The sequence below is a fragment of the Aplosporella prunicola genome, assembly GCF_010093885.1.
Source record: "Aplosporella prunicola CBS 121167 unplaced genomic scaffold K452scaffold_7, whole genome shotgun sequence".
Classification (NCBI taxonomy): Eukaryota; Fungi; Ascomycota; class Dothideomycetes; order Botryosphaeriales; family Aplosporellaceae; genus Aplosporella; species Aplosporella prunicola.
In genome coordinates, this window is record NW_022983535.1 from 855,174 (window position 1) to 880,585 (window position 25,412).

General features: G+C 55.7%; 8 protein-coding genes across 8 annotated transcripts; 5 read left to right on the top strand and 3 right to left on the bottom strand.

Moving 5' to 3' along the window:
* The first annotated feature begins 932 nt into the window (after positions 1 to 932).
* K452DRAFT_155644 (uncharacterized protein) lies at positions 933 to 1,886 on the top strand. The gene has a single exon (XM_033535592.1). The coding sequence runs from the start codon at positions 1,153 to 1,155 to the stop codon at positions 1,744 to 1,746; it is 594 nt and encodes a 197-aa protein (XP_033399974.1). The 5' UTR covers positions 933 to 1,152; the 3' UTR covers positions 1,747 to 1,886.
* Positions 1,887 to 5,275: 3,389 nt separating this feature from the next.
* Positions 5,276 to 5,863, top strand: K452DRAFT_296471 (uncharacterized protein; the record flags this gene model as incomplete). Its single annotated transcript, XM_033541914.1, has 2 exons — positions 5,276 to 5,530; positions 5,693 to 5,863. The coding sequence occupies 2 exons, from the start codon at positions 5,276 to 5,278 to the stop codon at positions 5,861 to 5,863; spliced, it is 426 nt and encodes a 141-aa protein (XP_033399975.1).
* A 10-nt stretch (positions 5,864 to 5,873) lies between these two features.
* On the top strand, positions 5,874 to 6,436 carry K452DRAFT_155666 (uncharacterized protein). The gene has a single exon (XM_033535594.1). It carries the CDS (start codon positions 5,976 to 5,978, stop codon positions 6,276 to 6,278), a length of 303 nt encoding a protein of 100 aa, XP_033399976.1. The 5' UTR covers positions 5,874 to 5,975; the 3' UTR covers positions 6,279 to 6,436.
* On the top strand, positions 6,437 to 6,967 carry K452DRAFT_155653 (uncharacterized protein). Its single transcript, XM_033535593.1, has one exon. It carries the CDS (start codon positions 6,595 to 6,597, stop codon positions 6,931 to 6,933), a length of 339 nt encoding a protein of 112 aa, XP_033399977.1. The 5' UTR covers positions 6,437 to 6,594; the 3' UTR covers positions 6,934 to 6,967.
* Positions 6,968 to 7,834: 867 nt separating this feature from the next.
* On the bottom strand, positions 7,835 to 11,056 carry K452DRAFT_316967 (uncharacterized protein). The gene is made up of 2 exons (XM_033544020.1): positions 10,920 to 11,056; positions 7,835 to 10,871 (listed from the first exon to the last, which is right to left on the bottom strand). The coding sequence occupies exons 1-2, from the start codon at positions 10,962 to 10,964 to the stop codon at positions 7,866 to 7,868; spliced, it is 3,051 nt and encodes a 1,016-aa protein (XP_033399978.1). The 5' UTR covers positions 10,965 to 11,056; the 3' UTR covers positions 7,835 to 7,865.
* Positions 11,057 to 12,431: 1,375 nt separating this feature from the next.
* On the bottom strand, positions 12,432 to 18,063 carry K452DRAFT_345757 (uncharacterized protein; the record flags this gene model as incomplete). The annotated part of the gene is made up of 1 exon (XM_033545463.1): positions 12,432 to 18,063. The coding sequence occupies one exon, from the start codon at positions 18,061 to 18,063 to the stop codon at positions 12,601 to 12,603; it is 5,463 nt and encodes a 1,820-aa protein (XP_033399979.1). The 3' UTR covers positions 12,432 to 12,600.
* A 1,837-nt stretch (positions 18,064 to 19,900) lies between these two features.
* Positions 19,901 to 20,674, bottom strand: K452DRAFT_296474 (uncharacterized protein; the record flags this gene model as incomplete). Its single annotated transcript, XM_033541915.1, has 1 exon — positions 19,901 to 20,674. One exon carries the CDS (start codon positions 20,672 to 20,674, stop codon positions 19,901 to 19,903), a length of 774 nt encoding a protein of 257 aa, XP_033399980.1.
* A 1,063-nt stretch (positions 20,675 to 21,737) lies between these two features.
* K452DRAFT_267531 (uncharacterized protein) lies at positions 21,738 to 24,039 on the top strand (the record flags this gene model as incomplete). Its single annotated transcript, XM_033538845.1, has 10 exons — positions 21,738 to 21,836; positions 21,884 to 21,912; positions 21,971 to 22,030; positions 22,092 to 22,234; positions 22,292 to 22,340; positions 22,398 to 22,495; positions 22,545 to 23,006; positions 23,059 to 23,173; positions 23,224 to 23,949; positions 23,989 to 24,039. The coding sequence occupies exons 1-10, from the start codon at positions 21,803 to 21,805 to the stop codon at positions 24,037 to 24,039; spliced, it is 1,767 nt and encodes a 588-aa protein (XP_033399981.1). The 5' UTR covers positions 21,738 to 21,802.
* Between the last annotated feature and the right edge of the window lie 1,373 nt (positions 24,040 to 25,412).

A 25,412-nucleotide genomic window follows, 5' to 3' on the forward strand; every position in this document is an offset into this window, starting at 1 on the left:
GGGCGGGCGGGCGGGCGGGCGACGGCGATGGCGATGGCGATGGCGAGCGCGGAAGGCGGTGCGTGGGCGGTGACTACTCTTGGTAGGTGTACGGATTACTCAATACGGAGGACGGCGGGTTTGACGGGTTCGTTTGAGTGCGTGGTTGCCGGATGGATGGCCTGATACTTGGGCACTGCCTTGTCGGGTCGGGGATGCGGGGATATGTGGGGTTTTTGGGGGCTACGCGTGTGAGCGAAGGATGGATGCAAGATGGATGGATGGAGTGTTGTCCACCTGGATATCACGACATGGTCGGCTCATTGGTGTTTACAAGCGGTGCGGTTTAGGGATCTGTGTGCGGGATGGAGTGGGTGGGTCCATAATTATCCCATCCGTTCGTTCCATCATCCCGTCCTTCCATCTGTTATGGAGTTCTTCGGACACGCACCCGGGTTCCGCGCGGGTTGTTTTGCTCTCTTGAGCTTTTTGTCTGCTGGTTGCTTGTGTGTCTGTCTCACCATTGTTTCCCACCCAGCACCCTCTTACCTAACCCTTTCTCTTCGTCCGCGCAACGGCAATGCCAATGGATAGAGCATCGCATCGCATCGCACCACAGCGTCAGCGATTTAGCTTCCCGAAAGCCCGTCAGAACCCCAGCCTCGCCTCGCCACCGCCCTGTCCACTCAGACGGCTGATCTGATCCGCGTCTGACGTGCTCGAGCAATCCCATGGCATGGCGCAACCACCACGGCACACACGCAAGCGCTCACTCACGTACTCATCACTGCTTGCCGCAGACAATACGAGCGCTGTCGCGTATATACTTACCTGTCTAGGAACTGGACTGGACCCTTTCGCCCGGCCATCCTGATCCCGTCGTTCAAACTCCGAGACCCTGCTGATCTCCGCATGCGTGCGTGCTGCCGCCGCTTGAGCCGCGCTTGCTGCTGCTTGCGTGCTTGTGCCTCGCTACTCCGTACAGGTATACAAGTAGTAAGGAGGAGTCGTAGTCGTAGATCCTCACAGTTGGACGTATATACAGTACCTCCTTCCCTCTTTACTACTCAAGCCTTTGGATCAGTACACCCGAAGAGCAAGGAGCACGCGGATCCCATCCACCGTCCCAGTGGAGGCGGCCGTAGTCAGTGATCCGCAGGGTCCACCAGTGCGATGCCCTGCCCTGCGCGGCTAACGATCGAGCAGCAAGTTAGTAAGGCGAATAGATGGTCGACTTGGATAAGCACCTTGATGTACGTATCGCTGGCGGAGCAGCACTGCCACACACTCTCTCTGTCACTCACTGACTCACTACTAACAACGCAGTACCCAGATTCTCGATCGCTGGAGCATGCGATGCAGCGATGGCGATTGGCGATGGGCGATTCGCGTGCTCCCTCCCCCCTTAGCTTTAGCTTTGGTTTGGCCCGTTGTTGCGGCCTTTCATGTCCTTATTTACTTACTGGGTACGTACTTACCACGGTGTGTGGGGCTATAAAGAGCAGATCCCACGCAACACCCACCGCGATGGCAAGTTACAAGTTACAAGTTGCAAGTACGAGCTGTGTGATAGCCGGCAAGCTTCCTTCCTCTCCACACACACATACGAACCGCGCAGGCAAAGGCAAAATGTGCACACGCATACCACGTACATACATACGACGTACGGACAAGCGTGCCGCGCCTTGGCCTTTGCTTGGCCTTGGCTCTTGTACGAGCTGCTCGTGCTCGTGCTGCGTACGTGCTTTTTGGTTAGTCAGTCAGTGAGCAGCAGCGGCGATGAATGAGTGGGGACGACAGCCAAGCACGCACGCATGCACGCAAGCAAAAGCTCCTGCCGCAGTCGCCCTGCATGGCGCTGTGGCGCGCGCCTGTTGCTGCTGCTGCTGCTGCTGCTGCTGCGTCTCGGTTTGGAATCATCCCGGACTTTCTGGCCTGCGCTGGAGCTGGGGGTGCAAGGGACGGCGGCTAGAGTATGTACGGAGTAAGGCTGTTGGAGCGTGTGTGTATGCCGGCGGCCTCTGACAAGAGAGATGAGAAGTAAACATACACACACGCACAACACTCCGGCGCTGGAAGAAAGACAGCGAGGAGCAGACTCGCTTGCATCACTAAGGTACCTACCACGGTAGGTAGGTATCTCGCCCACGCGCAGCAAATGCGAACACACAGACAGACACAGACAGGCCGATCTCCCCCCACCAGAGCAGCACAGCCAAGGGGCCCCAAGGGGGCGTTCACGCACCTCGCCCAACGCCGCCGCCGCCGCCGCTCGCGAAACTGAAAGCAATCATTCTATTTTTATTTTTTGCTCACTCGCGAGTCGTCCGCCCGCTGTCCCACTGCTCAACGGCTAATCTGGCTGCTTGCTGGTGGGGCGGGGCACTCGGCTCGGGGAGCACTATCGTCGCTACCTACGTAGTATTGTAGGGGGGCGAAGGCTCGGTCGAGGATCGTGCGAGCGTGTTTGCGCGCGCGAGGAAGGCGGCTTGCTTGCCTTGCTGTGCGCGTACGTATCCGTACTGTGCAGACTTACTTGCTGTGTACTTAATTACTCACTGTACACACGGCTGCTGCTGCGCCGCAGCGTAGCGTAATGCCGGTCATGGTGGTGGTGACGGCCGTGACTGGACTGGTGGTGGAGTAGGCACCGTGGGCACTCCTATTCTCCTACAATACTCCTAATGGTGGTGGAGACTGGAGCGGTGGGTCTGGGGCGGTGGCGAGGGCGGGCTGGGCTTGAGTTTGAGCTTTGGCTCTGGCTTTGGCTTTTGGCGGTGGCGTTGGCGTTGGCGTTGGGGCGGAGTGTTTGGTTGGCTGGTTGGACTGCGGGGTGTGCGTTTGTGTGTGTGTGTGTGTGTGTGTGTGCATGTGCTTGCTGTATGTATGTACCCCACAATTCGGGCCCAGAGGAGAGGAAAAGGGGGGGTGGGAGTGGGGGGTGCGGCAGCAGATACTCCTACAATACGCCTAGTCTAGCAGCAAAAGCGGTGGAGAGAGGTAGGTAAGGTAGGTACTAGGGAGGTAGGCGGTGGAGATGGAGGCGACCATGGAAGCTTGTGAATGTGGAGGAGGAGGAGGAGGCAAGGCGGGCGAGGCAAGGCAGGACAAAGGTGGTGGTGGTGAAAAGGTGGAGAGCAAGCACGCATGCACGCAACGCACGTCCGGTCACCTCGTCTCGTACGCCCATGCATGCATGCATGCTGCAACGCAAAACGACAGGCACTGCACTGCACGCAACCCTCTCTGCAGCAATCAATCAATCAATCAACCATCAATCTGCACCCAGGCTCCTTCACAGGCCGCGAATCCCCCGCCCGCAACGCCCTCGGCTGGACCCTTGCGGCGCACCCGTCGCGAGTGAGTGGGCGAGTGAGTCTGCGAGAGCGCCGCCTCTCCATCCATCCTTCCTTCATGCCGGCTCTGGCCCTGGCCCTGGCCACTCGCTCGCGCAAAGGTCGAAGGCCCCGGGCACGCTGGCTGCGTCTCGCCCTTTTTGCTGCTGCAGGCAGGCAGGCAGCCAGGACGCAGGGATGCGCACCACCACCACCACCACCACCACTACAGCCGACACCGGCGCGTCGGCGACTTCGGCCATCATCCATCATCATCCATCATGACCAAGCAGCGCAGGCGAGAGGCGGCAAAGAGAGAGAGAGAGAGAGAAAGAGGCGTCCCCTTGGCTTACTCTACGTCTAGAGTACGTCTAGGTCTTAGGTCTCTCGCCGCTATCTCTCTCCCTCTGTTATCAATATCTCACTCTGGATCTCGGGAGCAAAGGGTTCACTGCCCGCCAGCCAGCCACCTAGATAGATAGAGTACCTAGATACCTAGCCGTCGCGGTCCGCGGTACGCTACCGCTAAGCCCTTCCCAGCGGCGCGTGACGGGGCCGCCGCCGCCGCCGCCGCTCCAACAATTTCCGCGGGCGGCGATGGCGCTGTACTCGAGTAGTGTACGAGTAGGTTGGGTAGTGGGTTAGAGCACGGATTAACCCAGGCCAGGCCAGGAGAGCGGTGGTGCTGATGGCGCGAGCAAAAGCACGCCTTCCACCCTTTCCAACCCTTCCCTTTCTACTCCTAGCTGCCCTCGCATCGCATCGCATCGCATCGCATCGCAGCAATCATCATCTCATCTCGGCTCGGGTAGGTACAGCACGTATGTAAGCACGTACGCACGTACATACGTCCATACGAACAGGAGGCAGCCAGGCAGCCCATCAAGTCGCTCGCTAGGAGTAGCGAGCTCTGCGCTCGTTCTCGAACTCCATCTCCCTGGGCGGGGCGTCGACGCTATTGGTCCGCGATAAGCAACCCTCCCCCCTCCATCCGTCCATCCATCCCTCCACTTCTGCGCCTGTTTGATATTTGGCACATACAAATTACAAGCAAGCAAGCTCGTGGGAAGGGGGGAGGGAGGGGGCAGTAAATTGCAGCCAGCATCACGCAAGGCGCCGCGCCGCGGATACTGTCTGTACTGTATGTATGCCACCACGCGCCCGCCCCTCGAGGCCTGGGCCTAAGCCGCCCCCGGATCCTAGCTGCAGAGCTCTGGCCTGGAAGTGTCTAATCCAAGATGCCTGCGCAGCTCACGGAGGAAGGGGCGAGGGGACGAGCGAACGCGGGGACTGGATGACCCGACCTACTCTACTACGAGTAGGAGCCGGCAGCAAGCGGGCCCGGCCGAGGGGCGTCGCCCGCGATATATTAGAGGAGTGACTTGCAGTGACTTTGCCGCTACATACGTTTTGGGGCCCTTGGCTTGCCGCCGAACTGCTCATCTAGAGTCTGTAGGTGCGTGCGTGAGCGTCGCCGCTTTTCTCCGCACTCTCACCCCACTGAGTCGACGACCCCGCGGTTGCGCGCGCGCGGCGCGGCTAGCTTCGTCGTCTGCCGTCGTCGTCGGTTGTGGTCGTCGCGTCGTTGGTCGTTGGTCGTGACTCGTTGGTTGTTGTTGTTGTTGTTGGGGTTGGGGACACGGCTGGGGAAGAAAGAGCCCGTCTGCCCGTGGGGCAGAAACCAAAACCCACTACCGACCCACCACTCTGACTCGCGCTCGGCCATCACGCCTGTCCCACACGAGTCACGCAACTGTCTCACATCACCCGCGCCCTGATTGGCCGCGCACGCAACAAGCTCGGCCCCGACCCGGCTGCGCCGGCCCGTGCGCGCGCGTTCTCGTCATGCATTCATTCATCGCGACAGCCCACCCACGCCAACCGATTGATTGATTGATTGATTGATTGATTGACCGATTGATTGCTTGCTCAACCCACACAAGCACGCACGCACGCACGCCATGGCGCCCTCCAGAGCAGCAGCATCAGCAGTGGCAGCAGCACTCACCCGCCTCGCGCCGCGGCTGCCATCGTCCGTTGGAGTCCGCTTCCGTCCTGCCGCTGCTGCGGTCGGCTTTGCGGACGTAGCTGGCAGACGCGCTTTCGGCTCCTCGCGCGCGCTGAGGGACGAGGTCGAGGCGCCGGATTTCCTCGACGAGGGCGAGCTGCATGTTTTCAATAAAGTGAAGGCGGCGCTGGAGCCCGTGAGGCTGAATGTACGTCGTCTTTCCTTTTCGCGCACATCCCTCGCGCCTTCTTTCTGTTTCCGTTGCTTCCCACGCGGAGCCAATGTTCTACGCCCCAAGCCAATGCCGTCGTCTTGAGTAATTGGTAATTGTGCGTGAGAAGAGTCACTGCTGACCCCCGGAACCCACCAGGTCCAGGATATCTCGGGCGGCTGCGGCTCCATGTACGGCATTGAGATCGAGTCGGCCAGGTTCCGCGGCATGACGGTCATCAAGCAGCATAAGCTGGTGAACGAGATCCTGAAGGACGAGATCAAGAACTGGCATGGGGTGCAGTTGCGGACGAAGGCGGCGCCGGCCTAGGCCCGGGCTTGGGCGGAATACTTTTCTTGGGGGTTGAAGGAAGAGTGGAGGCACGGCGGATAAGAGGGAGGAGAGAGGAGGCCGAGGCCGTGGTTACTACGCACGCGAGAGAATGGCACGGCGTGGCGCGAGCGAGCGAGCGATTGCGTTTCTGCCTGGCTCTTGGGCGACATGCCTGAGTGCGGAGGAGCGGCATTGCCAGGCAGCAGGAGCAAGACGACGAGACGAGGCGCGCAGCTGTGCCTGTCCCGCCTGTCGAAAAAAAAGACGACCAGAACTGCGTTCGGGAACCAACACGCTCGCATACCCACCGACCTATCTGCACCACAGAACCCGCGGCTCCACAACCAACAAACCAACATCAAACAATCAAACAAACCTCTCTACTCCGCTCCTCCGGACGAACACCATGTAAAGACGATACAACACAGAACTCACATACAACCTAGGTAATCTGGACGGACCTGCTGTACGATACGAGACGAGACGTAGCTAGGCGCTGTAGAGCTGCTGTATACTTGAATGAAAGCTTGGACACGAGTGCGCGGAGTGGGAATGCGACGTCTGTTGTGTGTGGTGAGATGGTGGGTGGGTGGTGGGTGCGAGTGCGAAAGGACGGGGACGTGTGATGTGTGGTATGGTGGGATGGGTAAGTCACTGCTGCTGCTGGGCGAGTGGAACAGGTAGACACAGACTGCTTGTTTCTCTTTCCGGCACACACAGTACAGTATATGCAGGCCCAGCTCACGAAGGCCATCGTATCCCCCACATATATATTTCACAACAGCCGCTTACGCATCTCTCCTCCCTTCTACTCCCTCACATCTCTGCCCACCACAGCCCATGCATTTCAGACAACCATTCTCCGTACCAGTCACCATGACCCGTATATATATCGATTAGCTGCACAGCCAGCCTACTTCCTTGCTATCCCTATATCAGACAGAGGTGTCAATCACCAATCAGCCTGTTACAACACCAAAACCAAAACCCAAAACCCATACCCGACGTCTTACACACACTCCTTTTCACTTACCTACCTACCTAGTCCCCCCAGCAGCGCGCTATAACCCAAAAACCCAAACACTAAACCCCCGCGTCCCAACAAACACCTACACCTTGTAGTAAGCAACTACAATTACGCCCACACACACACACACACACACAGCAGCTCCTCCACCACAGGCCCTAGGTACCGGCTGGCCTTACTCTTACTCCTACTACCTACGTACGTGCTATAGCCGCTATTTTCGCTTGCAACACTGCGTCTTCCCGTGCTGTGCTGTGCTGGGCGCGGGTTATAGTAGGGTTAACGGTCGAGCTGTTTGGTTCTGTGCGTGGGAGGTGGTTTTAGTATGGCCTTTTGCGTCGTGGTATATGTGTAGTAGACGCGTGAGAGAGCTTTCGAAAGTAATAGAGAGAGAGAGAGAGGAAGCTGTACGTATTCACGCAGGGCGCTGACGGGGGATTTGGGTTTTGTGGCGGAAACGCTGATATCCGCTTCCGAAATAGATCATCCATTACACCATCCGTCAGCATATAAAATTAATAGCTTTGTCGAGTAACAACTGCATAGGTACGATTCCGTGATTAATATACATGCCATGTACATACTACTACGCCTTGCCAATGTCTTCCTTTCATCCATCCAACGCAGCAGCACACAAAAACCCAACCTATCTGAACTGAACTGAACCGCTCTGCTCCTGCCCACCCATGACCCATAACCCATAACCCATGAGCCATCCCATCCCACCACATCTCCAATATTGACCTGCCGAATCTGTCGTGCTAACGTAACCGATTGATTGATTGATTGATTAATTGAATTAATCGTCGTCAAGTCGTCAACTTCGTCCAATCCTTCCAAACCATGCCCTTCCCTTCCCACGCAACACACACAATCATCAACACCATCATCATTACCCCACCCCTACCACAACCCCCTTCCCTCCCCCTCCAACAAACCCCACCCCCTCCCAAAACACCCAAACACCACCACCTAGCTCACGACCCCAACCCCCCTAACAAAATTCCCCGGAAACAGGCCCTTCGCCCCAGCATACACGCCCCAGAACCAATCGCCATTAATATCCTCGGCCTCGCGCACTTCCGCGCCCCGCGGGAACATGAGTTCGTCCTGCACGCCCTCGCGTGGGAAATAGCCCCAGAGCGCTATAGCACGGATGCCGACGCCGCCGTTGGGGGGCAGGAGGCGCTGCTGGGGCGGGGGGCGGGGGGACTTTGAGGACGAGGTGGACGAGGAGGACGAGGATGTTGTGCCTGTTGCTGTTGCTGTTGCTGTGGCAGAGGTCGAGGCAGAGGGCGCGGTTGTGGAGGTCGTGCTGGCTGACGCCGCGGCCGCTGCATCCGATACCGATGCGGAGGCTGCTGCTGCGCCTGCCGCCGCGGCCGCTGCTGCTGCAGTGCTGCGCGCGGTGCCCGCGTTCGCGGCCGCCGAGGACCCGCGCGACGTGCGCGCCTTGCGCACCATGCCGTCGCCATCATGCCACGTCCAAGCAGGCGTCAGCGCGCGGGGGGTCGGCGACGTCGCCTCTGCAGCACCAGGGCTGCCTCTGCCCTCCTCGCCCCCAGCGCGGCGTTTGCTGCAGTCTGCGGCCGCGGCGGCAACGTCCTCGTCTCTGAACGCCAGCCCGCCGACCAGGTCGTGCGTGACGACGCGGCGCTGGCCGGCCGCTCCGTCTTCGAAACCTATCACTACCATGCGGTGCCCGCGCGGACAGCGGCGCCACCCGTGCTGCCCGTTCTCCGGCGCGATGCGCCCCCCGCTTACGAGGCCGTGGTAGCAGCTCAGACAAATGTCAAAGTCGCCGGCGTTGCAGGCCTGGCAGTGGTAGCGTGAGAAATTAGGGGGGATGAGGCAGCGGCAGCGGTCGCAGTGCGTGAGGAACGAGAGCGAGTAGAAGAGCTTGCCGCTGAGCGTGGTCGTGTCCGGACCGTGCGTGAGCGATGTCAGCGCGCTGCTGGCAGTGTTCGCGTTGGCGGAGGCGGAGGCCGCTGTCGGTGTCGGCGGGCCCGAGGTGCCGTTTGCATGGGGAGTGGAGGGTACGTGCTGCAGCGGGAGGAGGGGGTGTGTGCAGTGACGGCCCTGGTTTACGCAGCTGTTGCAGAAGCCCCAGGCGCCTTCGTTGCACGTGTCGCATTTCCAGTAGCAGCTGTTGGTGAAGGCGAGGCAAATGTCGCAGAAGACGCCGGCCTGCAACCGCTGAGTGGGGTCTTCTTCAGTCAAGGCACGGCCGTCGGCGGTCACCGAGTTCACCAGGTCCCGTCTTGGCTTCTCGAAACAATGGCCAGAAAGGACGTGGGGCTTCTCATATCCGGGAGGGTAGCCCTCCGGCGGTGCCCGTCGTTCATAATTTCTTAAAGCGGCTGAGCCGACACCATAAAAGTGAAGGCACCCTTCACCCGCACGATAGCAGCGCAGGCAGACGTTGTAATTACCGTTCTTACACTTAGAGCAGTTGAAATGCAGCTCATACTCGATGTGTTCCTTACCGCAGCGATTGCAGCATATCAACGGTTCTGCATACAATGGAGGTCGTGGGGATGCCGCGGAAGACGAGGATGGCCGGGAGTCTGGAATTACCGCTTCAAGTGGCCGGGCAAGCGGCGGTGAGCTATTATTCAACGCACGAATGTGACGTGCTGTTGACGGGTACTCGGGCGATTCCTGAAGTCTCGCATAAGCAGCTCTGGCGGCCTCGGGAGTCTCAAGCTGCGGGCTCGCCGTAATGGCGGCAGTGAATGCAGCTCGCCTGGGGGAGTTGTCGCTAGACCGGGTCACCGGCCTTGGTAAAAGAGCAGTATCCGAGTGATGCGGGTTCTGCTCCGGATCAGTAATCCTGCGGTCAGCTGCCGTCAGACGCCGGTGCCTTTCGCCACTTGACCGTGCAGTCTGGGGACGTTCTGAAAGCTCTACAGCTGACCGGGCTGCCGGCCGAGAAGGATGAGACCCATCGGTGGACAGCCCTCTAGAATGGTGTCGGCGAGCACCGGCTGTCCGGCCACCGCCTTGGCTGGAGGACCGCCTGTGATGGTCTGTGTCCTGGTTGACGACATCAAACAGGTGCGGCCTGGAGACCGGTGGCCTAGAGTTCTGGGAGACGGGCCGCGGAATAGCACTTTCGGTGCGTAAACGCTGTCTCCTCGGATGAGGACGTTCCTCTTCGAACATCTGGCGTGTGACGGAATTAGTGCTATCACTGCGGGATCTGTCATGTCTGGCTCTTGCGCGTTCTCTGTCTCTTTGCCGGCGTCTGAAGGCTTGTGCGATCCTCTCGCTAATCTCTTCTTCTTGCGCGACGTCTAGGTTTTCAAGGTCAATGCCGTCCAACAAACCCTCGTCTCTAATTTGTCGCATAATCTCCGTCTCCATCTCCTCCGAGTCGAAATCAGATATGCTGAGCAGAGAGCGAAGGCTGGACTGATGTTCAATGTGGCGTGAGGGCGGCCTTGGAGACGTGTCACGACTGGCTGACCTGGCGCCGACTCGTGCAGTGCTCGAGAGGGCCGAAGCATCCCGCGCTCTACGGCGCCTGTCTTCCCTGTCGGAGCTGTCCCGGCTGCGTTCCCTCCTCCTGCGGTCTCGTGGCGAATCCAGCCTACCGCTGGAAATGCCAGCTTCCTCGAGGCTCAACTGGAGCACGTCGTCGACAATCCTGGCGTCATGCTCCTCGTCCGGATCGGGCCTTCGCCGCACCTTGGGCAGTATATTGTCTCCGGGCTTATAGACCTTGCGCATGTCATCCATCTCTTGCTCGGTCTTGCCACGGGTGGGGTTGGCGTGGAGGAACAGCTCGAGCAGGCTGGTGACTCTTGCGTCCGGGCGAGTGGCGCGCACCGAGGCACGGCATGCTGGGCAGGTGTAAGGGTGCGAGTTGGTGGCACTGGCAGCCTGCCATGAGAACCATTCCTTCAGGCAGGCGCCGCAAAAGGTGTGGAGGCAGTCGAGGAGCGTGAGCGGCTGGTACAAGACGTCTGTACATATCTGGGCGGGTCAACAGGTGAATTGGTGTGACGCATGATTCAGACGAACCGAGCAGCTCAACTCCTTCTCGAGATTCTCCAGTCCGCCGGCCATGGTGGCATTTGCGCGCTCGTTGCGCGACACCGAGCGAGGTGCTTGTTCGGTGTAGCGAAAGGTGCGAAAGCTCACGACTCAAAGATGCGTCGTCGTGTCAGCGGAGACAGGCCATGCATCGTCAGCTTGGCGGCTAGTCTGGTCTCCACAGCTGCGGCACATGACAGTGAAGGCCGAACAACACAGGCTTAAGTGGCTTTTGTGCACCAGCCCGGTGGGTGTGAGGTTTGTCGTCGCGTTCCACGCGAGGAGTAACCTACTGTAGCGCCCTGCCCTTGTGTGTTTGTGTGTCCTGCTGTCCGTCTTCCTCCCCCATTGAATCTTTGCCCTTTGCTTTCGCCCAACTCGTGGCACTTTGCCATTGCACGCGCTGCGAGTCTGGCTGCATAGAGCCTGAAACGGCTGCCATGTCCGCCATGTTGTGTACAGCGCACTGCGAGGTTCATCCCGGTTTTGCCTGCTTCAGGGCGCCTGCAGCTTTCACCGGAACCCTACCCGGAGAATACCTCTACTTAATGCTCCTACGTTCACGGCTGTCTTAGTCTTCGAAAAGACCGATAAACACATCGAGACCGTGTTTCGCCAGTGCCCAATGAGCAAGAATTCACACGGGTTCACGGGTCCTCATATGCTGCAAGTGTAGCAACCTCAGTGCTTGTTGACCAGGACACCATCGACTTGCCACCAAGGTATAAATATCCCCGCCTATAGGTAATGGCGATTAGCAAACACTAACAAGGTGACAGCCTCTACCACCGCCATTGTCTGCTGCTACCTAGCTCCGTGTTGCTTCCAGTATCGATCCAAATGCCCCCGGATCCACTTCAAGTATGTGCGGAACAATCCCTCCTGCCTGCCTTCTTCGACTTGCTCATCTTCGTCTTCCTCAGAAGGAACTCCACATTTGATTAGTATGTATCAATGGTTTGATTTCAGACTATGACATTTCAAGGCTGTCAAAAAGCAAGTGCTTTCTAGGTCTTGATTTCGTCCGTATCTGTGCGCTCGGTATTTACGATATGATCCTTTGTTCTCGGTTTACTGCGAAAGAGTTACGAATATAGATTTGTTGAATGATGATTGAAGTCCTTTAGCTAGTATCGAAAAGACGCTGACGGAAAAGAACGACAAGGTGGCTTTCACTACTCCTATGCAACAGCTCTTTGACCAAGCAAATAAGAAACCTTCTATAGTATCTTCGACGATTTTCTATTTCCTATTCCCTTTCACCATCACAACATGCAACATACCGTCATATGCTATAGAAAACTTCACCTAGACCTATTGCTTGCGTACCCAACGGATCCGCTCTTTTTCAGTCACTTCAGTATCTTCAGGATGTCCAAAGTCAAGCGAAGGACCAACCGCCAACTGAAAGGCACAATGAAAACTTAACCAATTTTTCCTATGTAACTCCATTTTGGTGCTGTGGCTTCCACAAATCTACTCCCTAAAGCTCCAAATCTCCGCCCAAATAAGCACGCACCCCACACCCGCAGATAGAGCCTTGCAAGTCATCACCTCCGCAGTCCGCACCTCCGTACCTGTCCCCAACACCAAACCCACCAAGCACCACCTCCCAAACGCAAAGCCAAGAAACCCTCACCCTCCACCCTCCACCCCCCTCACCAACCCGCTAAACATTCCTCGGCCCCTGCAGCCTCCCCTCCTCAACCCACACGACCGTCTCAACGCCCAACCCCGCATCCCCCACAACACCAACCCAGCGAAACGCGCCCCCCTCAGCTTCAAGCCGATCACACGTCTCGCCCAGCTCGCGCTGCAGCTCCTGCCGCGCCAGCATGTCGTCCATGCGCAGCGAGCCCGGCACCGTCGTGTGCTCTAGCACCCAGGATGCGGCTTCGCGGTTCGCCAGGTCCAGCACCGTGTAGTGCCCGAGGTTCTCGTTGCAGATTTCGTAGGTTAGGGGGCTCGGGGCGGGTGCGGGTGTGGGGAAGGGGTGGGGAGTTGGGTGGGGGTCGTTGGTGTCGGTGTTGTTGTTGGTGGTGGTGGTGACGGCGGCGGCGGCGGCGGGGAAGTGGTTGTCGTCTTCTTCGTCCTCATCGCTGGACTCGCTGTCCGAGTCGTTGTACGTGGTTTGCGGCTTTGGAGCGGGACGCAAGGGCGCCACGGTTGTTGGTTTAGCAGACTGTTCGATCGGCTGTTCGATGGGTTGTTCGACAGGTTGTTCGACGGGCTGTTCAAAGGACTGCTCGATGGGTGTTTCGCCGTTGAAGAGCGCATCCACCGGCTTTGCGTCGAAGCCGTTCTCAAAAAGGTCGTCGTACTGCGCGTTGGGGTCGTAGTGCAGCTGGTCATCATACTGAGGCTGGTAATCGACCTGCGGCTGATAGTCGACCTCTTCAGCATCCAGTGGCGTGGGTGGCCATTCCGGGACATGGAGACCAGAACTCTGGCTCCCTTCTCGCTCCATACCAGCCTCCGCCTGCGCCTGGTGTCCCACATCAAACGGCCCACCCTGGGGCTTTGCATCTTCAAACATCTCAGGCTGCCTGATGGAGTCTTTCTTCCTGACAACATACAACCTAGCACCGAACCAGCCCTGTCTCGGCGGCGGGCGCAGGCCCTGTCCCGGCGCGCGTAAGCTGCGCATAACAGAGATCTTGACCGTTTTCCCGTCCGAACAGGTGATGGTGTAGTTGTGCAGGTTGTCGAGATCGGCCTCGAACACCATGCGCTTCGTTGTGAAGTTGAGGCCCGGTATGCCTTCGCGTTGGCGCATCGCTTCGTGTCCTGCAGCTATGTTTGCGGCGGGCAGGCTGTTGTACATCGCCTCTCCGCAGATTGTCCAACTGGCTGCGTCTTCATCCTCGCCCGCATCTAGCGTAGCACGAAGGACTTGGTACTGATACCAGACCGTATCATGGTCTGGCTCTTCTTCAGGCTGAGGGCGAGGTCGAAGCGGACCTGGTACGCTCGACACTGCGCACTGGTCTTCTCTTCTCTCGTTGTCATCCTGCTCGAAATCAGAAGCTTCAATTTCCGACGTAAGCCAGCTCTTTTGTGCTTCGGCTGAGGCTAAATAAGCCTCCATGGACGCCTGATCCCATTTCTTGCCTCCGGGACGGACCTGCTGTCCTTCATCGGCGGGCTCTGGTTGCTCTACTGCCACAGAGGCATTCGCAAGCTCCGATGCCCGCTTCTGATCTTCAAGTTCCTGGGCGTACTCGGGGAATCTCTGCTGGATCCGCTTGTAGCGGTGCCGCAGAGCACCATCCGAAAGGGTTTTGCCCACCTTGTTTGCCCATAGAATGCGGATTTCAGACCACTTCAAGCCTTTACTGTGCCATTCAAGGATGGATTTGTCGTCAGTAGTGATCACATAGGCTGGGGTAGTAGCAGCGACTGGTTCGACTATCAAGGGTTCGCCGGACATGAAGCCGTCGTGCGAGGTAACAGCTTGGTTTGGATGTGGTGGGTGTGCGGATGCCTTCGACTTCCCATTCAGAAGTGTGAGCCTGGCCCGGGAAGCTTTTGTTGGCTTGGTGGTTTTAGGTTTAGATTTGGACGCAGCACCAATGGCAGCGGATGACTGCTCAACAACATCCTCTTCGTCGTCCTCGTCTCTTGAAATGCCTTGACGGTTTTGGCCAAGGGCTTTTGAATGAGCCAAGTTATCACGTCTCAAAGCTGCCTTCCTCCGTATATCCCGTAACGGATCATTTCCGCTTGCCTGCTTCCGGTTTGCAGAACGGTCATCTCCATTGCGCGTTGGAGCGGCGCGATTTATTGCTGCAAGGACATCTGCTCTCGCGGGAGAAGCACTAAACACTTCAATCGAGGGTTTTGGGCGCGTTTGCTGGTTGCGAACGGTTGCAACAGAGGTAGAAGAGGGCGGAGGGGCCTGGGTAGAAGGCTTTTCTAAGTTCACATTCTCCACTCCTGTCGGCTTGTCTTGCGCTGATTCTATGCCGGTTGCATTCTTCTCTTGGTTGGAAGTATCTTCGGAATTAGGTTGGTTAAGATCTCCAGGTTGCGTGGAGCTGTCTTGGGTGGTTGAGGTTTGTTCCCCTTCACCTTCGGCTAATGTGCCATTCTCAGGTTGCGATCCTCCGTTATGGCCACTTGTGGTCTCGGCTTGGTTGATAACATCATCCTGAACAGGTTGAATGGTTGGATCGTCACCATTGACGGGGGCAAGCTCATCCATAATCTGGGAAAAGGTAGGTTCCGCAGCTTGTTCCGATTGATCGCCACCAACGGGAGCCTGCAGCCCCATATCGTCGGCAGTAACTGGAATCTCCGAGTCGTCATAATCATCCAGGCTTTCTCCCGGTTGAGGGACGTCATCGTCATCGTCGCCATCTTGGACCAAGTCGTAGGAGAGAGTCGACTCCATGTTTTTGCGCGACTTCTTGCGATTCCGGACCCTATTATTTTTTGGCGGCGTATTCTTTGGGGGGTCTTTCGCGGCAAGAGCTGCAGCAGCTCGATCCAACTCTCGCTTCTCCAAAGCCAACTTCTTCGCCTCAATCTGCGCCTTTGTTATTTCATTCTTGGCCTTCAATCTCTCGAACCGCTCTTCTTTCATTTTCTCCCTTTGCTCTCTCTCTTTCATCATAAGAGCCGCATGTTCTTCCTTGAGCCTTTTCGCTTCTGCTTCCATTTCTTGGTAAGCAGGGTCATCTTGCAGAGCCTGTACCAGCGTCTTCTTGGGTTTTTTAGCTGTGATGTCTGTGTATGCAGCTGCAGTCTTTGGTTTCGAAGGCTTCGGGTGTTGCCCTGCAACGCTAAGCTGGGGTTGCGGACGGCTAACTCTGTGTTGAAGAATGGAACTCCCCAACGAGGCTTTTCCGATTGGCATCTTGGGAAATCTGGCAACTTCTTCCGGTTTCTTCGAGGATTGTTCCCGTTCAGACAAAGCATCGTCATCCCATTCTCTTCCATTGGGAACTTCACCATCGGATTCCTCTTGATCAGAATCTTCAGATGACTGCCCGTTCTGTTGCTGGGGAGATGACAAGGCCAATTCCATGTTCTTCTGCCTAGCCCTCTCACCGAAGTCCGCCAACAGCTTTCGCTTCATACTTACCAATTGGCCTGTACCCATGGTCTCTGTATGTGAACTCGACGTCGATGGTTGACATTCCGGTGCTTGGGTGTTACAAGAATAGCGTCGGGATGATTGGACGCTTGAAGTCTGCTTGCCATTCATCTGTCCCGGTCCAGACGCTTCCAGTGTAGCCTGCTCCCCCACGTCATCTTGTATGTCCATCGGATCATTGTCTTGATAGCCTCCGAATAATCCATCGAGACGCTCCTCTTCAGCTTGTTGATCTTCCTTCCTCTTTCGCTCGCGCGCTTCATCACGAAGCGCTTGGCTGGCAGCAGCACCATCAAGAGTGCTGCGCATTTGAGTCGCCGGTGGAGTCTCCACAGATGGTATCGGGGAGTCTGAAGATGACAGCAGCCCATTTTGGGAGCCATGACTCGGGCCAGTGGGTTTAATGTTGGTCTGGGGCAAGGATGGAGTTGGTGATAGTTCACTGTCATCCTCATAGAGAGGAGGCCGAGGTTGCGGCTGCCTTTCACGCTGTGACATCTCAGGTTGCTGTTTCATTTGCAATCCGTCGAATTTCGTCTTCCTTGGTTCCTTTTCAACCAATCTTTCAATGATAGTGCTTTTGTTGTCAAATTGGGCAGTCACTGGATGTTGATTTGGACTGTGCACACGTGGTCGCTTGTTCTCCATGCGATAATTCTGCGACGGTAGTTCTGGGAAGTCTGAAGGGTCTGAAGAATAACGCTCCAGCGAGCGCTTCCGAACTCGTTTTTCGGCGATGCGTGCATAGTTTAAGCCAGTGTATCCGTGCGAATCATTTGGGACATTCTGCTCGATGCGTTGGTGCTTTGGCTTTGTATACTGAAGGCGGATGCCTTGACTTGATTTCAAATGACCATTTATCGCTTGTGGTTGTAACGGGTGAGATCGTTCCGTTACTTCGGCAGGAGTCTTGTAGGCATCGTAGCTTCCATTGCCGATCCTGAGAGGTTTCGTGCGAGTAGAAGTTATCGGTGCGCCTTCCCTTCTTTTCAGACTTGGTTGTGTTGATGTGAGGTTTCGTACTGGATCTTGTCTTGTCGCCCGAAAACCTTGTGCCCTCTGAGATTTCCAAGATGGAGAAGCAATGTACTCATCACCATCCGAATCTCTGGTGAGATCAATCGACTCTGCGCCATTAGTCCTGTTCCTCGAACTCATCGGTAGGAGCTGAGGTGGCCGGCGGACCGCAGAAGATGGTTGGTATGACTTGTAAGCATCATTGTGTTTCGTCCTCGACACTTCAGGTGAGAAGTCCATGCCGTAAGAACGATGCGTCTGCCTTGGCTGCGGAGAAGGTCGACGGGCCTGATGAACTTGCCGGCTCGGTGCGTTCTGACGGTACGGGGACACGGCTCTACGAGCTAGAGGTCCGTTGTGGCGGGATTGTCGGACAGGAACAGGATTACGAGGATATTGGTGGATGTTGGAAAGGCTGGGATGGAACTTTGACCTTTCCTTCGGTTTTTGTTCGGTATGGAACAGTGGGCGTTCGTAAGTGTTGAAGCCGGCATCTCCTTCGCTGTCATGGTATTCATCAAAGCCATCATCGATATCCTCAAAGCTTGGCAACGGTTCCGGTTCATAATATGGCTCACGTTCATAACGTTGATTGATGCCGATGTGGCGCGGCATTTGTCGCATGTCTCTCTTGTGACACTCATATTCGTGCATGTCCTCAGTCGGCCAAGTTTCTAGATCGTAATCGCCGTATCGTCGGCGAGATCTCTTAGCCATGTTTGGCTGTGATTGGGACTGCAATGGTCGGGTGTCGTGGGAGTTGTTTGGTAGTTTAGTTGTCAATTGAAATTGAGCTTCAGGCAGCGGTGTGGGTGGTGGAGGTGGATACGAGGAGAGAGGGTGCTCGGCTTGCTCTTCAGGGTGGCGGAAGTCGGGAAGAAAAGGCCACTCTTCTCCAGCGAGGTCGGGGCGTGGAAATTTCCACTTAGAGTCGCTGGAGTCTCTTGGCTGCTCTTCAATTAGTTGGCCGCTGGGATTTACCCAGCACCAGTACCCGAGGGAGTTGCGTCTAATCATGTTGAGGAAGTTGTTAGAGCCTAAGTCCCGTGGTTGAGATCTGGGCTGACTTACCGGAGCTACGTAGGTTAGCCCTTTCACAGGCGTGACTAATCTGGCTCCAGGAGGTGTAAAATATCTTTATTGATTTTGAGGTAGTGGTGTTGATCTTGGAGGGTAAGTTTTGCTGAAGATCGTCAGCACTAGAACTCAGAGATGCGTGTTAGGAGGTAGTTTCGCGTGGCTTATGAATGAATGTGTACTACTATTTCTTATGTTGGTATCAGTGCATCTTCCATGTGCAAGTCATCATACTTAGCTTACTTTAGAGGGCGGCGTTACAAAGCGACGCCTTCGCTAATTTCTACGAGTCTGGAGTTGGATGCACTGTTTGCAGTAGGTAGAATACGGCTTGATGGTATATACAATGACGATGAACAAAGTGAAAGTCATTACATGGGTTTGTGCGAAGACAAACAATAGAACATGCATGAAGTTCTTGGTCCGGAGGCAACGACCATCACCGTTAGAATATAGAAAAGGTAATTCTCTTAAAACTCCTGGCATGTATGCGTAACGAACAATGGCAGTCACGAAATCTTTATAAGATTTCGATGGAAGCAGTTAAAAGCCTCGTTTGAGCCACCGTTCTCGATGGCAAATAGTGATATGATCACTGAAAACATAACGTCCCATCACAGAATGGATATTTTGGTGAATAGAACGTAGAAGAGATTTTTCGACTGGGTAGACCGAGAAAAAGGAAAAATTGGATAGTACCCGGGCAAAAATCTTTATTCCTTGTGTAAAGACGTCTTGCCTTCAGCCAAACGCATGGTGGCACAATTTTGCAGGTGATTCTTTAACCCACGGAGTGAGCGTCCTCCCAAGAGCGTCTCCTGCGCATGCAGCCAATAGTAAACAGAGAACCGGCCTAGAATCCAAGGACATGTTTGGTAACATCTGACCTTCGTCGGATATACCGTAGGGCGATACTTTTAGTACTGGGCGCATTATGAATAGTTGGAGTGGCTAGCAGCAAACGAGAGGCGAAGAGGTTGGTTGGTTGCGGTGGAACAGCATTCTTCCGAGTTTTCCGGGTAGCGAGGTAGCATTTGCGACCTGAACGGTGGAGATGAACAAGCAACCGATACTCAATTGTATTATATTTCGTAGTATGGCGGATCAGATTAGCAGTGTGGCTGGTAAGTTGGTTGAGAAGGATCAGTCATCTAGGAAGATTGCGGAAGGAAGGCAACGTTGACCATATAAGCCCGCACTAACCGAATGGGGTAGGTGCTGGCACAGGATTCTGCCCATGCTCATTAGCCACTACGGACAGCTTGCAGCGCACGAAAAAATCACAGAAGGCTGAAGTGAGCCTTGATTATTTGTAAGAGAGTATTGCGTGCATATTCAATGGCTGACAGCCAAACAGTATGATCTAATCGCACAGATTCAGTGTGGTAGAGCACCTTCCGTATGTGTTAAAGGCAGATGATCGGATGCTAATACTTGGCAAGAATTGCCCCAGAGCAGCGTCGACCTCACGGTGTGTATTGTCAGCTGTAAATTTAAGTTTCTTGGTCCAGCTGGATCTTGGTAGTCAACACCCCGTCGTTAGTGGAGATTGTTTGTACGTCTGCACAAGATAAACATCTACTTTCGAAACCGGTTTAGTTGCGTCAAAAACAGCGTAGAGATCTGTTTCACAAACCCAGACAGAGTGAAGAGAAGCATGCATGTTACGGACACAGAAAGACATCCACATCTACGAATGAATGATCTATACAATTCCCTTTTCACATCTAAACTCCTCTTCTGTCGAGGCAAATGCGTTGTCTCGACACTGCAGGTATTATTTCTGATTGGGAGTGGATTTTTCCTGGGTACGTTCAATATACGGATCTTGTTCTGGGGTAGTGGAATCTTCCCGAATATCTCCAGTAGACGGGTCTTCTTCCGAGTCAGTGAAATCTGGCAGGGGAATTCCACTAAACAAGTATTGTCCCGGACTAATATCTTGTCCCCGAGAATATTCAGTAGGTGGTTCTTGTTCCGGGGTTGATCTTGGTAACTCTAAGAGTTTGTCCCAGTCAACATCCGATTTTCTCGCCGCTGCTTCTTTTGCGTTCTCCCCATTCTTACTTGTCTCTTCTCGCAAGACCGTCTTGAAGAAGTCATTGTCAACCCGGTACCGAATTTCTTTCTCCTGATACTCCTTATACTTTGAGGCATACGAATTCTGTGATGGTTTTTGTGAGGACTCCTGTGAAGGTTTCTGTGAGAGTTTCTTTGGTGATTCCGGTGATGATTTCGATGACGGCTTCAATGTTGGGTTCGATAACGGTATGCCGGGAGGAAAGTCCATACGACCTGCCATACGCTCGAGTTCGGGCCGTATGACGCGTCCTCCATAATAGTATTCATTTGGTTCATTATACTCCTCTGGTATTTGATCCGGACTAGTAATAGGCGACACGGGGTCAGAGGACAGCGTCCTAGGAGGGGTAGCGCCTAGCATTGGAGAAGATGCACTCGAGTTAGGCGAGTTTTCTCTTCTGTTTTCGGTTGAAGATGCTGCTGCCGGTTCAGGACTCTCTCTAGCTTTGGTGCGGCTTCGAGTCTGCATTGTGATTGTGAATTATAACGATTGTTGACCTTGGTCGGGAAATATGCGGTATCACAAATGGTAGATAATGTTTGGTGATGTTGTGGTTGCGAGAGAACCATGATGCGTTGCAAGATATCATTATTGTAGCTGGTAAAAGGAAAGAACGTCGCCGCAGAGTAGCCACCATCGTGGCTGACCGAAAGAAAAGGTGGCATAGCAGAGGTAGAGATCCATCGTCAGCCTTATTTGGTAGACTTGAAGGCCAAGTGCTATCAAACTATTTGTTAGAGGCGCCGTACGGAGAGATATTTCCACGAAATCTGGTCCCATGGCGAGGCATCTCTGTTCTGGTATTGAGGCAAAATATGTGCTTTCACCCCCAATAAGTCGAGACCCATATTCGATGATAACTTCTTTTTTGCTTCTCATAAATTCGGATTGTATGGAACCCAAAAGCGATTCGCAGCCGTAATGTGCTGATGCGTTTGTAATTCGTTGAAATGGTCTGTCAATAAATGCATTGGACCTGGCGGTAACTTGAAGATTTGTAGTCATCAAATCTCTTTCCGGTGGTGACAGTTTCGGTCTACAACCAACAATACTGCAGGCATCTCTGTCCAAATCTGCACCCGTCTCATTTCGATTGCGCAAGAATGGGCTTGCAACCTACCGCGAGGTTGCGACGACTACCCACAATGCGCCTCGACCCACCGTTCGATACGTAGCCAAAACTGTTGCATCCACCCCAGAGAGCCCTAGCTATCATGACATTCCCCGCTTTTCACAGCCTGTGTACCTAGGAGAAAGGACAACGCACTCGTACAATAGGTCCATGCTATACCGGACTATCCGATACCAGGGGTGGATGGCCATTTGTTCCTACCATGTTTCGGCGTGTCGAGCAAGCAAGGCCGGCACTGGATGCGGAGGGCAGTCGTGGTGTGAGAGATGAGATGAAGTTGAGGGGGCATTGGTGATCGACGGTCGAGACGGGAGACCCTTGTTTCGGCGAACGGATGCCAAGACATTACGGGGGTGGGCTGCGGGCTGCAGCAACTCGGGGGGTAAACTAACCAGCTCCCACCAGTCCTCTCTCTTCAGTCCTCCCCCTCCCCCTCCGCTCCCCGCGAGATCGCACGCGCGCAAATGTCGGGTCGCTTCGTCAGAGCTTCTAAGTACCGTAAGCATTTATCTTCCACCGCTTGAATCGTCGTTGACGCGTAGCAGGTCACGTCTTCGGGCGTTCGACCAAGAAGGTACACAACCACCGCCGTGCGCCACAGCACAGCCCGACGTCTAATACGCCTCTCTCAGGAACAATGCTACGATAACTTGCGCATTTCCAAGAATGCCTGGGATTCCAACATTATCAAGGTCCGCCGATTCTCCTGCGCGCATATCCCCTGCCTTCCGCAATAGCTGATGTCCGCCACAGGCCAACCCTCAATATCTGTCCGTTAACTGGGAAGCCGGTGGTGGCGGTGCCTTCGCTGTCATTCCCCTCAATGAGCGCGGCAAGCTCCCCGAGATCATCCCGCTGTTCCGGGGGCACACAGCGGCTGTCTTGGACACTGATTGGTACGCGTCGCAACTTGAGGATCGCGCCGGCTTTGATGTCTGACGAGCGTTCGACAGGAACCCTTTCCACGACGATGTGATCGTTTCTGGTTCCGACGATGGCAAGGTACGGAATTGGCAGCATTATACGACCAAGAGCCGGCAGATGCTCATGTACTATTAGGTCTTCGTCTGGAAGGTGCCCGAGAACTTCTCGCTGTACAGCGACGCTGAGGAGCCTCCTGATGTTTCTCCCGTCGCCAAGCTGACGGGACACACGAGGTCGGTGGTTCATCCCTTACCTCAGGGAATGCGGCTAACAGGTCTGCAGGAAAGTCGGTCACGTCCTCTTCAGTCCTGCCGCCGAGAACGTTCTCGCCTCGTCGTCTGGTGACTACACTATCAAGCTCTGGGATGTTGAAGCTGGTACTCCCAAGTTGACGCTTAAGCACCCCGACATTGTTCAGTCGCTGTCCTTCAGCGCCAACGGCTCTCAACTCGTTACCACCAGCCGCGACAAGAAGCTCCGCATTTGGGATGTGCGCCAGGAGAAGCCTGTGCACGAGGGCGCTGCCCACCACGGCGCGAAGAGCCAGCGTGCCGTCTGGATGGGTGAGAACGACAGGATTGCGACAACCGGTTTCTCTAAGATGAGTGACCGCCAGCTGGGTCTCTGGGACTTAAGGGCTGCAAGGGAGCCGCTGAACGGCTTTGAGATTCTCGACTCGATATCGGGTATCTGCATGCCGTTCTGGGATGATGGCACGCAGTGCTTGTACCTTGCCGGCAAGGGGTAAGATGGGAATGCCCATTACGAATCCGATCAGAAGCTGACTGTTATGAAGTGATGGCAACATCCGTTACTTCGAGTACGAGAACGACAAGTTTGAGTTCTTGTCCGAATACAAGTCCACCGACCCGCAGCGTGGCGTCGCGCTTATGCCCAAGCGCGGCATCAACGTGCGTTTTGACCCCGCTCAGGATTGCGTACACAAGCTAACGGGACCCAGCTCCACGAGAACGAAGTCGTCCGTGCCTACAAGACGGTTGGCGACACCTGTATCGAGCCTATTCCCTTCATTGTGCCTCGTCGGGCCGAGGTCTTCCAAGGCGACATCTACCCGCCTACGACCGGTCTCAAGGCTGCCGTGACGGCCACTGAATTCTTCGAAGGCAAGGACGGTCTGCCTCCGAAGATCTCTCTTGAGAGCCTGTACGAGGGCAAAGAGCCCGTCGAGGTTGCCGCCGACGCTGTTCCCAAGCCAGCGGCCGCAGCACCCGCCCCTGCGCCTGTGCCTAAGCCTGCGGCGGCGGAGCCCGCTCCCCCGGCAGCCCGCAGCTCCCCGCCCTCGGTGAACGACAACAAGGCCTCGATGGCTAGCATGGCGGACAAGTTTGTGGACAAGGATGAGCCTGAGCGCGAGGAGGAAGCTCCTTTTGAGGACATCCCTAAGCCTGTCGAGCGCCCCTCGGTCACCGCCCGCATGGAGGAGAAGACGCGGGGCCCCGAGATCAGCACGGAACCTGAGCCGGCTGTTGTCGCGGAGCGCGCCGCCAAGGCTGCCGAGTCCGAGACGCCCTCTCCGTCCGTGGGCGCTGCGGCGTCGGCGGCAAGTGGTATCAGGGACACTTTGACCGACATCAAGCAAATGCTGGAACGCCAGAACGAGACCATTACCAACCAGACGTCGCAGATCGCTCATCTGACGGCCGAGCTCGACTCTCTCAAGGGTGAGGTCGCGGAGTTGAAGTCGCAGCAAAGCGATGCTGGCAAGGACGAGAAGATAAGGATGCTGGAGCTGGAGCTGGAGGAGGCGAGGTCTTAGATCTCAACACTTTCGGACGTCGCATTAATATCCTACGGACCGCGATACCTCTAGGCCAGCGTCCCTCCATAGGGTAGCAGCAGGATCGCGCAAGGCATGCTGAGGCGTAGGCTCTACGGCTGGCACGAGCGATTGGCTTATTGAAGCAATGTTGCTTCGAGATGCTTGAATAGGGCGGATGATGTGAGCGGGAAGAGGTGGGAGGGTAGGCTCGCGCGGGCCTGCATCTCGGGAGATGTAACATGTGTGGATTCTGTGTGGATGGGAGCGGCATAGCGGACGTATTTGGGCGTTCGATCGATTTCTAAACATGTCAATCACCATCGATCTCGATAATAATTCTTTTTTTCGCCGTGCTTCGTTCGCCGAGTTTTTCGTTCGCCAAGTTCTTCGTTCGCCTGACTGACTCTTGAGAGCTCTAACGCTTTGGAGTGATGCTGCACCTACCGCCGTGACGTTCCGCGGGGATGGAACTGGCCAGTTGAATAAAAGCCGAAAGACAAAGGACGGCACGAGAACAGCGCATGCAAACGTAGTGGATGTCAGCAGTAGAACATAGTCGCCGACCTCGCACGCAAGCAACCGAGCAAGCAAGCAGATGCAACCAATCACGCCGGCAAGCCAGCAGCTTAATACCGACATCCTATAACTGGATTCATCCAGACATACATAGGGTATAACGCGCCAACGCGCGCGTCTCACATATACCCACCCACCAGGACAGGCACGCGCACCGCGCCACTGGGACTCCGGCGTGCGGGCGGCTGGGGCTTAGGGCCGACGGCGCGGAGGGGCGCGGCGGGCGCCGGGCCGCCGCTGGGCTCGGTGTGGGGCGGAGGTAATTTATCTGATATTTTTGGCTCGGGCGGGTTTCAAGAGGAGGGGCCTGGTTTGAGGTTTGAGCCTTGACGCTGGGAGGGCGGATGAGTGCGGAATGCGGATACAATAAGGGTGCTTGATGCTGTTCTTGTTGGCGTGCTGGGAGGGAAAGGACGAGTATGGGAGAGAGTTTGGTGCCGGTAGCGGTTTGGTGGGTAATAGGTGAGCAGACGGGCGGATACAATATGTCGTCGGGCTGGACCCGATGTTTGGAGTTCATTTAAGCGCACTTTAAGTGGCAACTACTTATGTATTATATGGCACTCCTACAGGCCAAACGGAGCAGCGCCCCGGCTCACGGCCCCGAGCAAGGCCAAATCGCGTCAATTCATCCTCGTACGACACGTTTCGGGCTTCCCGCTTGCGAGTCTCGCCCGTGGTCCACTGCACTCCTGCAACTGAATGCGGACTTCATGCGCTGCGGCCGGGCCGGCGTGGCTTCCACGGGGGGAGCTCGCGGAGTCTGAGCGTGGTACAGGAGGGCGTATATAAGA

Coding starts and splice junctions, on each gene's coding strand:
- K452DRAFT_155666 (XM_033535594.1), top strand. CDS start 5,976: ATGGCACGGCGTGGCGCGAGCGAGCGAGCGATTGCGTTTCTGCCTGGC.
- K452DRAFT_155653 (XM_033535593.1), top strand. CDS start 6,595: ATGCAGGCCCAGCTCACGAAGGCCATCGTATCCCCCACATATATATTT.
- K452DRAFT_316967 (XM_033544020.1), bottom strand. CDS start 10,964: ATGGCCGGCGGACTGGAGAATCTCGAGAAGGAGTTGAGCTGCTCG. Junction 10,872..10,919: donor AGAAGGAGTTGAGCTGCTCG/GTTCGTCTGAAT, acceptor TGACCCGCCCAG/ATATGTACAGACGTCTTGTA.
- K452DRAFT_155644 (XM_033535592.1), top strand. CDS start 1,153: ATGCCCTGCCCTGCGCGGCTAACGATCGAGCAGCAAGTTAGTAAGGCG.